Source organism: Martes martes, assembly GCF_963455335.1.
Source record: "Martes martes genome assembly, chromosome: 10".
Taxonomy (NCBI): Eukaryota; Metazoa; Chordata; class Mammalia; order Carnivora; family Mustelidae; genus Martes; species Martes martes.
The window spans coordinates 50,552,912-50,569,169 of record NC_137898.1 but is presented as its reverse complement, the minus strand read 5'-3'; the positions used below and the strand labels follow the sequence as shown (position 1 = coordinate 50,569,169).

Genomic DNA, 16,258 nt, shown 5'->3' with positions numbered 1-16,258 from the left:
ATCGCCCTCTCTTATAAGAGGGGCGGCCCTGGCCAGTCAGTTTGATTCTTGATGCTTGGCGCGAAATAAAGCTTTGCTTGACCTTCGCTTTATATCAGTCTTGCTCCTTTAATCACGGACCCATTTTTGGGGGGACCTAACAATCTCATATAAGTTTTATATTAGTTTATTTCTCTCCAAAGTACATACTACTGAATTTGAGAAAAATACTTAAAATCTTACTATACCCTCTTTTTTTTTTAAAGATTGTATTTATTTATTGACACAGAGAGAGAGATCGCAAGTAGGCAGGAGGGCCGGCAGAGGAGGAAGCAGGCTCCCCGCTGAGCAGAGAGCCAAAATGTGGGGCTCGATCCCAGGACCCTGAGATCATGACCTGAGCCAAAGACAGAGACTTGACCCACTGAGCCACCCAGGTGCCCCAAGATCTTACTATACTCTTAACGAAATCTTTGTCCATTATGAAACCAATAGTGCAATCTAACTTCTTCATTAGAATACCACGGTTGTCATAATCCAAGTTATTCCCAAATTCACACGTACGATAGGCATTTCTTATAAAAACAGTCTCTTTTTGGAGGAAATAAAAAATACCAACTCCTTAGTTACCACAGATTTGTATCATTAGACTTTTCTGAATGTTGAAACACTTTTCAAGTCTTTCTGATACCACTTAAGCCTAATTAGAATAAGGCCTATCCTGTTAACGTAATCATTTTTTAAAGTAGCAGGAAAAAAAAAACTTTTTAAAAAGAATGAGTTTGTCCCAATTAACACAAAGAATATTTTAATTTCTAAAAGGCCTTAGTAAAGAGTCAAAGGACCAGGGTTTTATCATCTCAGACAACAGTTAGGAGCTTTATGATCTTGAACAACTTACTAAATCTCTAGATTTCAGTATCTTGTTTTTAATATGAATGCAGATTAATTTCAGCACTTAAAAAAATTTAACTTACCTAAAACTGTCAGTTTTCTCTTTAGCTTCCCAAATCTTGGATTTATATAAATTTTCCCAACTTCTACATATATTTCAGATTCTGGAGAATTCCTTTCCTTTTTTTTTTTTTTGTTTTTTTTTTTTTTTTTTGTTTAAAGATTTTATTTATTTATTTGACAGAGAGAGAGGGAACACAAGTAGGGGGAGTGGGAGAGTGAGACGCAGGTTTCCCGACCAGCAGGGAGCCCGTTGCGGGCCCTGATCCCAGGACCCTGAGATCATGACCTGAGTCAAAGGCAGATGCTTAACAACTGAGCCTCCCAGGTGCCCCAAGATTCCGGACAATTCTTGGCTGAACTTGAATTATCTTTAAGTTAGCCAGAATTCGCTGTTTAAAGAAATAAACCTTAAGGACTTATTATTACTGATTTATGAAATACTGATACCTATTTTTATCTTTTATCATATTTAAGGAGACATCAGAAATTATTCTTACCATCCCCCTGCATGGACACATCTCAGAACAATTCAATAGTACCCTATTGCTACCTAAGTACAAGCAACATAGAAATTATTTCCAGTAAAGACACATGCATATCATTTCAAGGGACTTCTTTTTTTTTTTTTTTTAAGATTTTATTTATTTATTTGACAAAGGGAGAAAGAGTACAGCACTGAGAGCAGCAAGGGGGAGAAGTGGGCTCCATGCTCAGTGGGAGTTGATCCGAAGGCCTTTATGCCAGGACCACAGGATCATCATCTGAGCCGAGAACCGACTGAGCCACCAAGCAGCCCTCAAGGCATTTCTGAAAAGTAAAGGAAGTCTAGTGATGATAAAATTTGCTCTAAATTAGTAGAGACAACCACATCACTGACAGATTCATAATTGACAAATATATAACTGATTAATAAAATTTTAGTTCTCAATGATCAAAAAAACTCTTCCTTGATAAATCCACATATATGTGTTTTGTCACCTTAGTAACTCTTTCTCCCTAAAATTTTGTATATTGGTGATATTAGGGACTTTTTGTAGACACATAAGTACCACTAGAGGCCACCAAATACTTCACTTTTTAAAACTGGCTCATTTATAACATAAAGAGATGACCATGCACAGTAATATCTATAACTTGCAAAGTTCCACATGAATACTCAAGATAATACCAACTCAAGCAAAAATATCTGAACATATTCCATATAATAAATAAGATGTCTAAATTACAAAAGAACTTGATTAGACCAAAAGCTGAGGGTTGGAGAGATAGATAATATGAAAATATCATTCCTTGTACACCTCTGAAAATAGATTATATGACCTAGGAAATAGATGCTCTCTCTAAATAGCTGTTGTCATTTATAATTAAATTATTTATCTATACAGAGGTATATATATACTGATATAGACAGATAAATAAAATCCAAATTTCAGGGGCGCCTGGGTGGCTCGGTGGGTTGGGCCGCTGCCTTCGGCTCGGGTCGTGGTCTCGGGGTCCTGGGATCGAGTCCCATATCGGGCTCTCTGCTCGGCGGGAGGCCTGCTTCCCTCCCTCTCTCTCTTTGCCTGCCTCTCTGCTTACTCGTGATCTCTCTCTGTCAAATGGATAAAATAAATCTTTAAAAAAAAAAAAAATCCAAATTTCACTATTTTTTTCTTCCATTCCACAAAGTATGGAAGTCTTTCACATATAATAATGTTTTCATATCTAAAGTTGGCTACCATCTACAGCAATTAAAACTTTAAGAAGTTCTATTGTCAAAGTCACCCCACATATTTGAATATATCCAAAATTCTGACTTGAAGAATAAAATCTGGCTCAGAATCATAGATAACACCTGAAAAAACTTTCTCCTGAGTTTCTAGGTAATCTGTTACATGTCCCCTCATTTCTTCCAATGTCTTCCTCCTCACTAAAAGAAAATAGAAAAAAAAAAAAAAAAACAGAAGGCTCGAGTAGCATCTAAATTCTGTAGCTGCAAGTGAAATCTATGAGACAAAATGGGAATTCTTGCTATCTGAATATCCACCATTTTTGCATAATGATATATTCCACTTCAAAGGTTTCCAGGTACTCCAGAAAAACTTTATTTAGTCATGCTTTTGGTGTTCTATCTAAAGTCTTTCCTTAAGTAAACGTTTTAGTTCCAGCTTTTACAGTTAGTCCATAATCTATTTCAGGTTAATTTTTCTGTGTAGTGTGAGGTATGACTAAGATTCAAGTACAGAAGACTGACAGAATACTGATACTACCACTTTCCAGAGAAAATAAAATAGGCACACACACACACACACACACAGGAAGAAAACTGACACAGTAATCAAAATAGTATGGTACTAGCAAGAAAAAACACAAAGATTGACACATAGATCAACGGGACAGAATAGAGAGCTAACGGGATAGAATAGAGAGCTCAGAAATAAACTCATGCTTACAAGGTCAATTAGTCTATAACAAAGGAGGCAAAAATACCCACTCTCTTCAACAAATGGAGCTGGAAAACTAGACAGCCACATGCACAAGAATGAAACTGGACCATTTTCTTACACCATGTACAAAAATAAACTGAAAATAAATTAGACTTGTAGGTAGGATCTGAAACCATAAAACTCCTATAAGATAACACAGGCCATAAGCTCTGGGACACTGGTCTTAGCAATATTTGGGGGGGACCAGTCTCCTCAGGGAAGGGCAACAAAAGTTGAAACAAATGGGATTACATCAAACTAAAAAGCTTTTGCACTAGAGGGTTTTTTGCTAAGCAAAATAAGTCAATCAGAGAAAGACAATTATCATATGATCTCTCTGATATGAGGAATTTGAGAGGCAGAGTGGGGGGCTGTGGGGGTAGGGAAGGAAAAAATGAAACAATGGGACCAGGGAGGAAGACAAAACATAAGAGACTCTTAATCTCAGGAAACAAACTGAGGGTTGCTGGTGGCGAGGAGGGATGGGATGGCTGGGTTATGGACACTGGGGAAGGTATATGCTATGGTGAGTGCTGTGAATTGTGTAAGACTGATGATTCACAGACCTGTATCCCTGAAGCAAGTAATACATTATATGTTAATAAAAAAATAATAAAAGAGCTTTTACACATAAAAGAAACCATCAACAAAACTCAGAGGCAACCTAATGAATGGGAGAAGATATTTGCAAATCATACATCTGATAAGAAATTAATATCCAAAATACATAAAAAGTTATACAACTTAATACCAAAAAACAACCAACCTGATGTTTAAAATGGCAGAGCACTTGAACATTCTTTTTCAAAGAAGATATACAGATTTCCAACAGGCATATGAAAAGATGATCAACATCACTGATCATGAGGGAAATGCAAAACCACAAGGTAATATTACCTCACACCTGTCAAATTAGCTACTATGAAAAAAACAAGTGTTGGTGAGGCTGTGCAGAAATGGGAACCCTTGGGCACTGTTGGTGGGAATGCAAAGTGGTGCAGCCACTGTGGAAAACAGTATGGAGGTTCCTCAAAATATTAAAACTAGAACTACCATACGATCCAGTAATTCCACTTTCAGGTTTTATCCAAAGAAAACAAAAACACCAACTCAAGAGATGCCTAGATGGCTTAGCCAATTAAGTATCTGCCTTTGGCTCAGGTCATGATCCCAGGGTCCTGGGATTGTCCCACATCGGGCTCCCTGCTCAGCGGGAAGCCTTCTTCCCCCTCTGCCTGCCACTCCGCTGCTTGTGTTCTCTCTGACAAATAAATAAATAAAATCTTTTTTGTTTTGTTTTGTTTTATTTATTTGACAGACAGAGATTACAAGTAGGCAGAGGGGCAAGCAGGGTGGGGGCGGGGGGGGGGGGAGCAGGCTCCCCGCTGAGCAGAGATTCTGATGCAGGGTTCGATCCTAGGACCCTGGGATCACGACCTGAGCCAAAGGCAGAGGCTTTAACCCACTGAGCCACCTAGGCACCCCATAAATAAATAAAATCTTTAAAAAAAAAAAAAAATTCAACGAGTTATATGTACCCTTGTATTCACTGCAGCATTATTTACCATAGCCAAAATATGGAAGCAACCTAAGTATCCATCAATGGATAAATAAAGAAAATGGGGGGGCGCCTGGATGGCTCAGTGGGTTAAAGCCTCTGCTTTCGGCTCAGGTCATGATCCCAGGGTCCTGGGATCGAGCCCCACATCGGGCTCTCTGCTCAGCAAGGAGCCTGCTTCCTCCTCTCTCTCTTTCTCTGCCTGCCTCTCTGCCTACTTGTGATCTCTGTCTGTCAAATAAGTAAATAAAATCTTTTTTAAAAAAAAAAATTGTCTTTGGGGCACCTGGGTGGCTCAGTGGGTTAAAGCCTCTGCCTTCGGCTCAGGTCATGGTCCCAGCGTCCTGGGATCGAGCCCCACATTGGGCTCTCTGCTCGGTGGGGAGCCTGCTTCCTCCTTTCTTTCTGCCTGCCTCTCTGCCTGCTTGTGATCTCTGTCTGTCAAATAAATAAATAAAATCTTTTTTAAAATAAATAAATAAATCTTAAAAAAGAAAGAAAGAGAGAGAGCGAAAGAAAGAAAGCAGAAAGAAAGAAAGAAACCGAAGGTTCCTGGGTGGCCCAGTCTGTTAAGTGTCTGCCTTCAGCTCAGGTCATGATCCCCGAGTCACAGGATTGAGTCCTACATGGGGATCCCCAGTCAGCATGGTATCTGCTTCTCCCTCTGACCCTCCCCCCTCTCATGCTCTTTCTAACTATCTAATAAATAAATGAAATCTTTTTTTTAATTAAATAAAATAAGATAAAAACTGAATTCATCACCAAGTACCCCATGTCAGCACAAAGGCTTTGGACACTACCTATAATATCTTTTGTAAGTATCTTTTATAATTATATATTTTCTATTTTTAGCTGTCTTCATGTATTTCTCAAATCTCTCTGGCTGGCAAATTATCCTGCCTTCTTTATCCTAAATAATTACTCATACAGGTGGCTTTTTATACTCACGTGCAGAAACCCACATTTTTACCTGTTGCCGTATATTTCATCTTCTTAACTAACAGCCTATAATTACAGCCTTTTAAAATCTTTGTGAATCCTGATTCTATCATCCAATATGCTCACTACCTTTCTCATTCTCCTTTCATGCATACTCCTCTACAAAAAAGGGAGAATATTCTCTTCCTTCTTTTCTACACTCAGTTCCCTGACCACCCAGGATTTATATCTTGGTCAAAAGGACAACTGCTATCCCATTTGTTACGCTTGATGCATTCTAAACGGCTTAAAGAATTAGAGCATTACATGGTACTTATACCAACTTCTCTGCACAAATAATATCCCATACTAAGACTACTTCTATGTTAAAACTGCAAAATGTTGTATACACTATTTTTTTCCTCTTTTCTCCAATCTATACTCACAGTTACAGAAAACTGGATTCATACTGATGGTGGTCAAATCCCTAGTCTATAAATAACTCAACTACTTTTTTACAAACATGAAACTTAAAAATTCTAACTAAACATTTATTACTCTTTTATTCAAGCCACATTTTTTTATCATACTACTTTAGTCTTCTAAAAAAAAAATCAGATAGTTCTACAAATGCCTCAGTGCAGGCATTCCAGTGAAGAATATGGCATAAAATTTTCTGAATAATAATACAAAAGGATTCACTTCTGAGACTGGGCATCTTTAAAAAGAGCTAGTGCCAGAACAATACTATTTTGCTTATGTCCAAACCCTAGCCAATAAAAATACTTTATCCCATAATCAGAAATAGATTGTTAGCCATAGAATTCCTCTGCAAAACAATTCTTACATTTTCTTTGAAATATTGTTACTAAAATTAACTGTAACTTTATTTATATGACTGTCTGTGGTTTTCATGTGTGCCTAAAAAGCACAAGAAAAAGATAAAAATATCCCAGAATTGGAAAAGTAGTCATTATGTTTGGTTTAGCTTATTTTCATATTTTTATTTTTAAAATCCATCCAAATTAAGTTCAGCATTTCTCAATAGATGAAAGGGAAAAAAGGGCAATTTTTTACAAACGATTTTATTTGTTTGAGAGAGAGAGTGACAAGAGGTGGGAAGGGGGAAGGGAGAGAAAAAGAGAGAAAGAGAGAGAGAGTGAGAGAGCAAGAGCAACGGTAGGGGCAGAGAAGCAGACTCCCCACTGAGCAGGGTGCCTGACATGGGACTCAGGACTCTGGGATCATGACCTCAGCCGAAGGCACACACTTAACTGACTCAGCCATCCAGGCGCCCAAAAAGCAAATTCTTTACATAAAAACAGAAGGAAAAAATTCAGCATCCTCTAAATTAAATTTGGGTTTTGACTTATTAGTGAATGGATACCTAAAGTCCTTTCCCACAAGTCATAAAGTTTAATCTTCAGGCTAAACACAGTAACTTGTGTCAGAACTTATATACAACAAATATATGCTGATTGAGGAGAGGTGACAATAGAAAATAATTTCAGTATTATACTCTGAATCCATATTTGTCCTCAGGCAAAATAAGCATGTGAAGTTGGTTTCTATACAACACAGCATTCTCTTAACATTTCTGAACCTCAGGTCTTCAAAATTATAGAACCCTGTTTTCAGATGCTGCCCTTACACTAAAATATAAATGCCAACCATAGTTTAAAGTGTCACTCTCAGAATATTCTCAGATTGTGGCTGAGACTAAGAGTCACTACTTCATGTGGTAATGGGTTTAAAACCTAGCTCTCCTACATCTTAGCTGTTAGAGCTTAGTGAATTTGTTTTAATTTCCTAATCCTCAGTTTACTTATTGTAAATTAGATAGGCTACCACTATTCAACCAATTTATGTGAGTTCATCATAATCTATCAATCCATGCAACTGTTAGATATTAATATTATATGCTAAAAGTTGTGACACTACTTTGGAAGGGCTAAGAATTTTTTTCCCCCCTGTAAATCACTGGCATAGGGTCACAATCACCCTGGAATCAACGAACCATTTCGGGGGGTGCCTGGGTGGCTCAGTCAGTTATGCATCTGCCTTCAGCTCAGGTCATGATCCCAGAAACCTCGGATCAAGCCCCGCAAAGGGCTCCCTGCTCAGTGAGGAGCCTGCTTCTCCCTACCCCTCTGCCTGCTGCTCCCCCTACTTGTGCTCTCTCTCCCTCTCTCTGTGAAAATAAAACAAATAAATAAAATTTTAAAAAACAAACCACTTAGGGACTGAGCCAGATCACCTCCAATTAGACTAAAATTTTATCAGGCCTATATCTATCTGGTCTAGACACGACAGGAGTTACTTTAAGTTACACAGTATCTCACAGTTATTCAAGTTATTATTATTCAAGTGCAGAATAGTTACATGCCCCTAATGCATCAAGCATAGCACAAAGCAATAAATAATAAAAAGACAACAAAAATTTAACAGTTAATGAGTCTATTATGTTTTAAAAATGGGCTTTAATACACATGTTAGACCAACAGATTTATTTTGTATTTGACAAAGCACAACAGACATTAACAGTATCAAAATTGCTATTCAATGATGAAAAATTTAAAAAGAAAAACAATTTCCCATGTAATCCAGCAGATCAAATACTTTTAAAATATTAACCCAGCACCAAAAAAAAAAATCTTGAAATGCTTTGCCAAGAATCAGCCAAGAGGTCATCTAGGAAAATCTTAGGTGAGGAAAAGTTCTGTCAACCTCTTAGCTCCTCCACTTCACCAGTCAGTGGCACATGACTCTACTTGTTACTGGAGATACACTGATAGCACCTGAACATGGGAGTGTCTGTCACACAAGGGAAAAATACCATTTACTAGGTAGTGAAATCAGTATGTGTCTCTCCCTCCCTATAGGAAAAACACCAGAGACATCAGCGTATCCATTTCAAAACACAAGAATAACCCCTTCCCAGTCATAGCTAAATAGCCCCAATAATGTCTGTTGTTCTTGAAACTTACAACAGCGGTTTACTGTTCACACTGTCAAAATGATGTAGTTTACATTCCTCCACACTCTGTGAGAACTCACAAAAAACTTTTCAAAGGTCCACAGCACCAAAATTTTCCCCTTTCAGTCATCACTAGAAAGGATGCTGAAGCAGGGCTTAAAAGCTTTATTAGTGCAAATACCTGCTTATTCATAAGACCAATTACAAGTATATGTATGCATGTGGGGGAGAAGAGAAAGGACTACAGTAAGGAGCTCTCTAGAAAGTTACTTTTCCTGAGATCCTCACATTCTTTCCCCATTTTTAATACCAAACTTCAAGATTTGCCCTCTCTGTGTTTCTACAGAACACACAGCCCTCTTTATACAGTTGGGTTATAACAAATTAAGCATTCAACAATGTATCTTTTATCCTCTATAAGCAGAAATGGACAGTCATTAGCTAGAATGAGAAAATTCCCAGTTTTCAATATCAGTTTTATTCCTACTGGGTATTTCAGACCCATGATAACAAGAGAATGAACAATTCTGCTGCGGGGGTTGGGGAGGAAGGGGAGATGCTGCAACATGTCAAACAAGCAACAATGACAGCAATCATCATCATCATCATTATCAACAAGCTACCTCATTTGCTGAGCACTTACTTAATGGAAGCCGTTGTTCTCAGCATTCTGTATATTTTTTCCCATTTTATCTTTATAACACCCTATGAGATTGGTACTGTCGTTATCCTCATTTTATAGATGAGGACACTGCTGCTCAAAGAAGTTAAGTAACTCGACTAAAGTCATACCATAACAGCTGGGATTTCCACCCAGACAGTCTCCTCCAGAGCCTGCACTCTTCACTATCAAATCATACCAAATGTTCTCTCAACAAGAACTGCTTTAGAGAAAAGTTCTCTCGTGTGTGTGTGTGTGTGTGTGTGTGTATGTATGTATGTGTGTATGTACACTCACATGATATAAATTCATATAGACACACACATATACACATACCCATACTCCACTATGTTTGAGAACAAAACTTTATAGTCATTGCAAAATACCTTTGTTAAGTATTTGTTTAGTGACACACTACCACTGAAGCCACTAGGCTAAGATTTTGACTAACGAGTCAGGAATTTTTCAGCTTCCATTTACATAAAGATCATCAATTTCTTCTTTAATATTATAAAGAAGTTCAAAAGAGAAAAGAATAGCAAAACAGGCATTCCAGAATCAATATATTCAAAGGATACTGTACTTGGGGACAGGAGGATTATTTCTAGTAACATGCTACAGTTAAATCACCAGATTATTTAACAGTAACTATAAAATAAATAGAACCATAAATGTAGCATAAAAAGAAAAATATCATTATAAAAGCACAATGAAGCAACATCAACTTACCAATTCAATTCCCTGTGGAAAAGGTGTATCATCCCAGTCCTTCTGCGGAAATCTCTGGATTATTTTCCCCAGACCTGCTCCTGACCCTATTAAAATCAAAGTGAATTAGTTATATAGCACAAAAAAGTCTTAATACTTGCTATATTAATACTTACTTATAAATGTGTATTTGTTGAAGAAATCAATATATTAATTAAATATTCTCAAGTTTTAGGAGGCTTAATAAAAGTATTTACCTTCTAAACATAATATTGAAATACCAAGCAATCCCTACCCTATAGACCCCAAAAGAGTGACACATATGAAAAGCTAAGAAAAATAAACAGAGGCATTAATATCTAGAGCCTCTACCATACCATGAGAGAACTACTCCTATTCCTAAATAAGGAAAGCAATCTTCTCAGTATATCTAGTTGAAACCTAAAGAAAACTATTCTAGGGAGACAAGGTAATCTTAAAGTGACAAATGAAATGGGACTATTAGGACTATGCTTCAGTTATAGGGTACACGGGCACTATTACAGGTAAAGTAAGGATTTTTAGAGTGGTCTGAGAACCTGACAATTGTGTAAGCAGGGTTTCTCAACATCAGCACTACTGGCATTTTGGGCCGGATGATCCTTTGCTGTGTGCTGGGGGTCAGGGTTGGGCTTGTCCTGTCTAGGATATTTAGTTTAGCAGCATCTTTAGCTTCAACCCACTATCACCACCAAGTCATTACAACCAAAAACATCTCCAGACATTGCTGTGTCCTGGGAAAAGGGGACAAAACTGCCCCGGGTTGAAAGCCACCAGCCTATAGTGTCACTGTCTTAAAATTATCCTGTGATTCTAAAGAACAGATCAACTTATAATTGTACACTGGAGATATAATCTGTGGGTAAATCAGGGATGGAAAGTACATGTTAGATCTAAATTACGTTCTGCTATCCTTTTTAAAGAGCGTCGGGGTCCTTGCATATTTTACGTGTTGTCCCAGTTGACTTCATAGCAAAAGTACCACACTCTGGTTATTTGTACACCTACCTTAAGGGATCCTTTAACACCTGATTCAATTTGCTAATTTAAAAAATTATCCACCATTATCTATTACCCTCTCCCTATGAAATCAACTTCCCCCTTGGCCCTCATGTAGAGTCAATCGCTTTACGGCCAAATTTTATCTTTAAGCGACAAATAAAAAGTTTAATTCGTTTAACTGAACAACTCAGTACTGTGTTCTAAATATGAGGTCACATTTGAAAAGGCAAAATAAAAACATTCTCAATTAAATTAACAACTGCTACGGTATAGTAACTCCTCATATATCCATCATTATAGGGGAACGAAGGATCTCATTCAAAGTAAACCTAAATTAAAAATGGTTTATCACAGGCACTTACTTTTTCAAAATCTACCTCAAACATAACCACTTCTGACATGGCAAGCAGAGCTAAGTCAGTAAATTGCTAAGCACTGGGAATAAACAAATGAAAAAGACATGGCCCCTATCCTCAAAAAATTCATAATTATTAGGAGAAACAAATAAACTGATAATTTCAGTATATTATGGTAAGTTCAAGGATAGAAGGGAATTTAACCCAGCATAGCAGAGAATACTATGGAAAACATTCTAGAAAAAATGACAACAAGCTTTTTCTTTCTTTCAGTACCATCTTTGTATCCCCAAGCACAGAGCATCCTAAATACCTGACATTTAATTCATACTGAGTTAAACGTTAATTTTAACAAATTTGTTAATACTGACATAAATTGTTTTCAAATCACATCTCCCTGTCTTTTCAGAGATAAATGCAAGTTATTTATCTTATGTTTAACAAGGTATCCATATATTGCTTATTCAGTTCTGAGAGTGATATGTAATACATTTTTGGCTCAAGAAATACCTTATATTAATTTTTACACATTTATAAAATTATAAATGTTAGTTGTAGAAAATTTTTTAAATATATAAAAATATAAAGAAGAAATCACCCATAATTCCACAGCTAGAGAAAATTACTGTCATTATTTTAGACTATTTTATCCCAAGTTTTTTTGTGAACACATGTATTTTTGTACACATGTATTTTTTTCTACAGAATTAAGATCATACTAAACTCTAGCTATATCTATTCAAACTCTAGCTATATCTATCCATTTGTTACTTGGTAATTCACAGTAAGTCTTTGATGTTAAACACACATTTTTCTAGTTACTATTATAAATAATACTGCAAAAAGCATCTTTCTATATGAATCTTTATCTTCACCTCTGTTTTCCCCAGAAAAATTCCTCAATATATAACTACTGGGTGAAAGAGAATGAAAAATTTTACAACTAGCACAATCCCATAGGGCCCATCAGAAGACACTCAACAGTCTTTTTACATTCTGTAAATTCTTTAAGCATAAGATCGGCATTTTCACCACATTCTTATCAACTGTTCTAAACATTTGTTTGCTTTAATTACTGTCAATTTGAGAGATTAAAAGTTCTTCCTTGGCAGCAGCATAACTTTCCAAAGTTCTCCGGAAGTAACATATTTACTGATTTTAAAATTATATGTAGTGTTTCAATAACATGAAAGCTCAGTTTGAAATACTGATATAACATTTCTAAATGCACACAGAAATATGATTCATGAGTGATATAACTTTCAGTTATATCAGATAATATTATCCGAAATCAGATAATGTTATCTGAAAATGGAAATTATGTTAGAAAATAACAAAAACGGTAAAATATCATCTCACCACAAATAAAATGCATATAAATTGCTGCAGCTACCATCTTTTAAGGAACTTATGAAGATATCTTACAAAAAGTAAATCAACATTGTTTCTTGTTTCTTGATTTTTTAAGCATTTAGTCGGAATATTTAAACTCATTTTCCTGGTTTATATATTTTATCTGACACTTATTCTTATAGGCAATACTGTTTGTATTTAAGAATGCTAAGAAAATGGCATTTTACATTGAGAAGCAAGCCACAGTGAGGGAAGAGTGTTCTAGAGTCAGATGTCCACTGTGGACTGATCCCTATGTCTAGAAGCAAAGTACATCATGCCAACCAGAATGGCTGTAGAAGCAGCTCTTATTTGTACCACATATTAAATGGGGCTGAGTTATTGAGTTGGGGAGGAAGAAATTCCTTAAAAGAAAGGGGACACTTCCTACAAAGTAGAGGTGCTAGGCAGACAAAATTGTGATTGTCCAATGCATGTATGTAACTAAACTGGAAAAGGAAGGGCCAGTTAGTAATCAGTGCCTTCATGTTTTCTTTCCAGTCCCTAGTCTCCTACCCCATCATAAAATTAAGAAATAGGATGACTGATGTAGTTAATACATTAAAAGGGGATGTTCAGCAGGACACCAACACATTTGGAAATGTTTTTCTTTGAAAAAAGTATATATTCTAGACAAACTGTCCAAAACAAATTTAGGAAGGGTGAGGAAATACTGGTGTGGTCAGGCACACTTTTCCCTCCTTTATGTTTGGTAACCCACTTTCCCCTGGGTCCTGCTAGGGCTGCGGGCTACCCAGCTCAGCCACAAAGATTAGCAAGTGACCTAGGATGATCCAACCATCCATCACTCCCCTGACAAAGTGACTTGGCCAATGACCCCAGAAGAGCCCAGCATATTCTCTAGGGTTGCTAACTAATACACTACAGGTGTGGCATTGCCAGAAGTTAGAAGGAAGAAGTATATCTGCAGAACTACTGACTGAGTAAGGATTGATTAGGCAGAGAAATGTAATACTCTGCTCGGCACAAAACAGGATGCTTGATAATTCGTTGTTTGTACCAATTGACAAAAATCAGTTATTTGAGTGCCTTCTGTGTGTGTTTAGAGTATAGATGTACAAAATATATAGTGCTTGGTTTAATATAGACTCTGAACTTTGAGAGATGCTACTCTAATATATGATACACTAAATCTTCCTCTGATATGTTTATCTAAAACACTAGATCAGGGGTTACCCACACTAGACGAGCTATATGATGTCCATCTGTTCACATCATTTTCTATCAAAAATGGCATCACACGGGGTGCCTGGGTGGCTCAGTGGGTTAAAGCCTCTGCCTTTGGCTCAGGTCATGATCCCAGGGTCCTGGGATCAAGCCCTGCATCGGGCTCTCTGCTCAGCGGGGAGCCTGCTTCCCTTCCTGCCTCTCTGCCTAATTGTGATCTCTGTCTGTCAAATAAATAAATAAAATCTTAAAAAAAAAAAAATATGGCATCACTCACAGTTCAAGAAAGGGCAGCAGTCACATTCAAGAACATACAATCCTACCACTCCTCTCACCAGCCAGAAAAAAATTACTAAATCCTTTATTTGGTTATTATATTTATTGTTACTTGTCTGTCTCATCTCACTAGGATGAAAACAATGATTTTTGTCCTGCTTTGTTTACTGATGTATCCTAGGCACTTAGAATAATTCCTGGTATTTATTAGATACTCAATAAAATACTTGTTGAATAAATAAATGGGACTGTAGCTGGGTAAGGCCATCTATAAACTGGCAAGTAACTTATGACCAGAATGACTTGGCTGTAAAAGGTATGCGAGACAAATCAAATCCTACTGCAAGGGAATTCTGAATAGGAAAAATGAGACTAAAGTAATAAAAAACAAACATACAAATGTATCAAAATTTGCGATGACAGATGCGCCTGGGTGGCTCAGTCAGTTAAGGGTCTGTCTTCAGCTTAGGTCATGATCCCGGGGTCCTGGGGTCGAGCCCCACATGGGAATCTCTGCTTGGTGGGGAGCCTGCTTCTCCCTCTCCCTCTGCCACTCCCCCCTGTTTGTTCTTGCTTGCTCACTCTCTCTCTCTCTGCGTCAAATAAATGAATAAAATCTTTTAAAAAAAGAAAAAGAAAAAGTCTTGTTATGATGTAGAAGAAGGTCAGGCACCACAAGTGGTCATGTGTAAAACCCAAGTCAGAGAACAACAAAAACTCTAGGCAGACTTGCCAGCAGAAACAAGTGAAGAGTATACACACATAGAAGGAAGCAGAGATGCCACAAGAGAAAGGCTGTACTAAATTCTACCTCCAGTAAACTCTGGCAGCACTATAATGTCTGTCACCAAACTTTAGAGGTGTTGTTTGTTGTTTTTTTTTTAAGAGACAGAAAGAGAGATCACAAGCAGGCAGAGAGGCAGGCAGAGAAAGAGGGGGAAGCAGGCTCCCCGCTGAGCAGACAGCCCGATGCAGGGCTCGAACCCAGAACCCTGAGACCAGGGCCTGAGCCGAAGGCAGAGGCCCAACCCACTGAGCCACCCAGGCACCCCCAGAGGTATTTTTATGATACCCTTCCCTCAAGTTAGAATGAATAGGCCCCTATTACTTGTCACTAAAGAATCCAAACTAGAATACACTGTATCAAGCACCCTGATAGATCAGCTCCTTCAAACTGGTAATAGATCTGGAAACAATTACATTAAAAGCTTTAGTCAGAAAACTTAAAAAAGAAAAGTAATAGGGCCTAAGAGACTATCCTGCTCCAAATACCTGAAGAGCTATTACATGAAAGAAGATGGAGTGAAGCAGACTAGAGCCAAAGATTTAATTCTGATTTTTTTTTTAGTTATTTTTGAGTCAACATAAAGAAAGAACCTTCTAAGAATGACAATTATTTAAAAAAAAAATGATTTGCCACAGAAAGCAATGATCATACCTGAAGTTTTAGAACAAGCTACCAATTTTTGTGGTCTAGGAAACCATACAGAATGGTAAGAAAACAAATCCAGAAAAGCTGGCAAGCAAACTATCACATAAATTCATTTATTTTATTTATTGTTATTTATACAATAACACTATGCCAGGTTTGTGTTAGGTGCTGAGAAGACAAGGATAAAACTTGCTGTGAGAATATTCAGAACTTGAATAGAGGTTTTTCAAATGCAAATAAAAGGGCAGATGTAGGCACAGTATAACGACAGTAAAGATTAAGAAAGAAAACCGTATTGTTTAGAAATCAGGTCATGAGTCTAATGAAATCAGAGACAGACTAAAAAA

At 37.2% G+C, this 16,258-nt stretch overlaps 1 protein-coding gene across 2 annotated transcripts in view; it reads right to left on the bottom strand.

The window, feature by feature from the left end:
• The window catches only part of SBF2 (SET binding factor 2), a 463,869-nt gene that overhangs the window by 347,010 nt on the left and 100,601 nt on the right, over positions 1-16,258 (bottom strand). For both annotated transcript variants that reach the window (XM_080816668.1, XM_080816669.1), the window contains exon 2: positions 10,248-10,333. In XM_080816668.1, the coding sequence (XP_080672794.1) occupies positions 10,248-10,333 (86 nt within the window). The remainder of the gene's footprint in view (positions 1-10,247; positions 10,334-16,258) is intronic.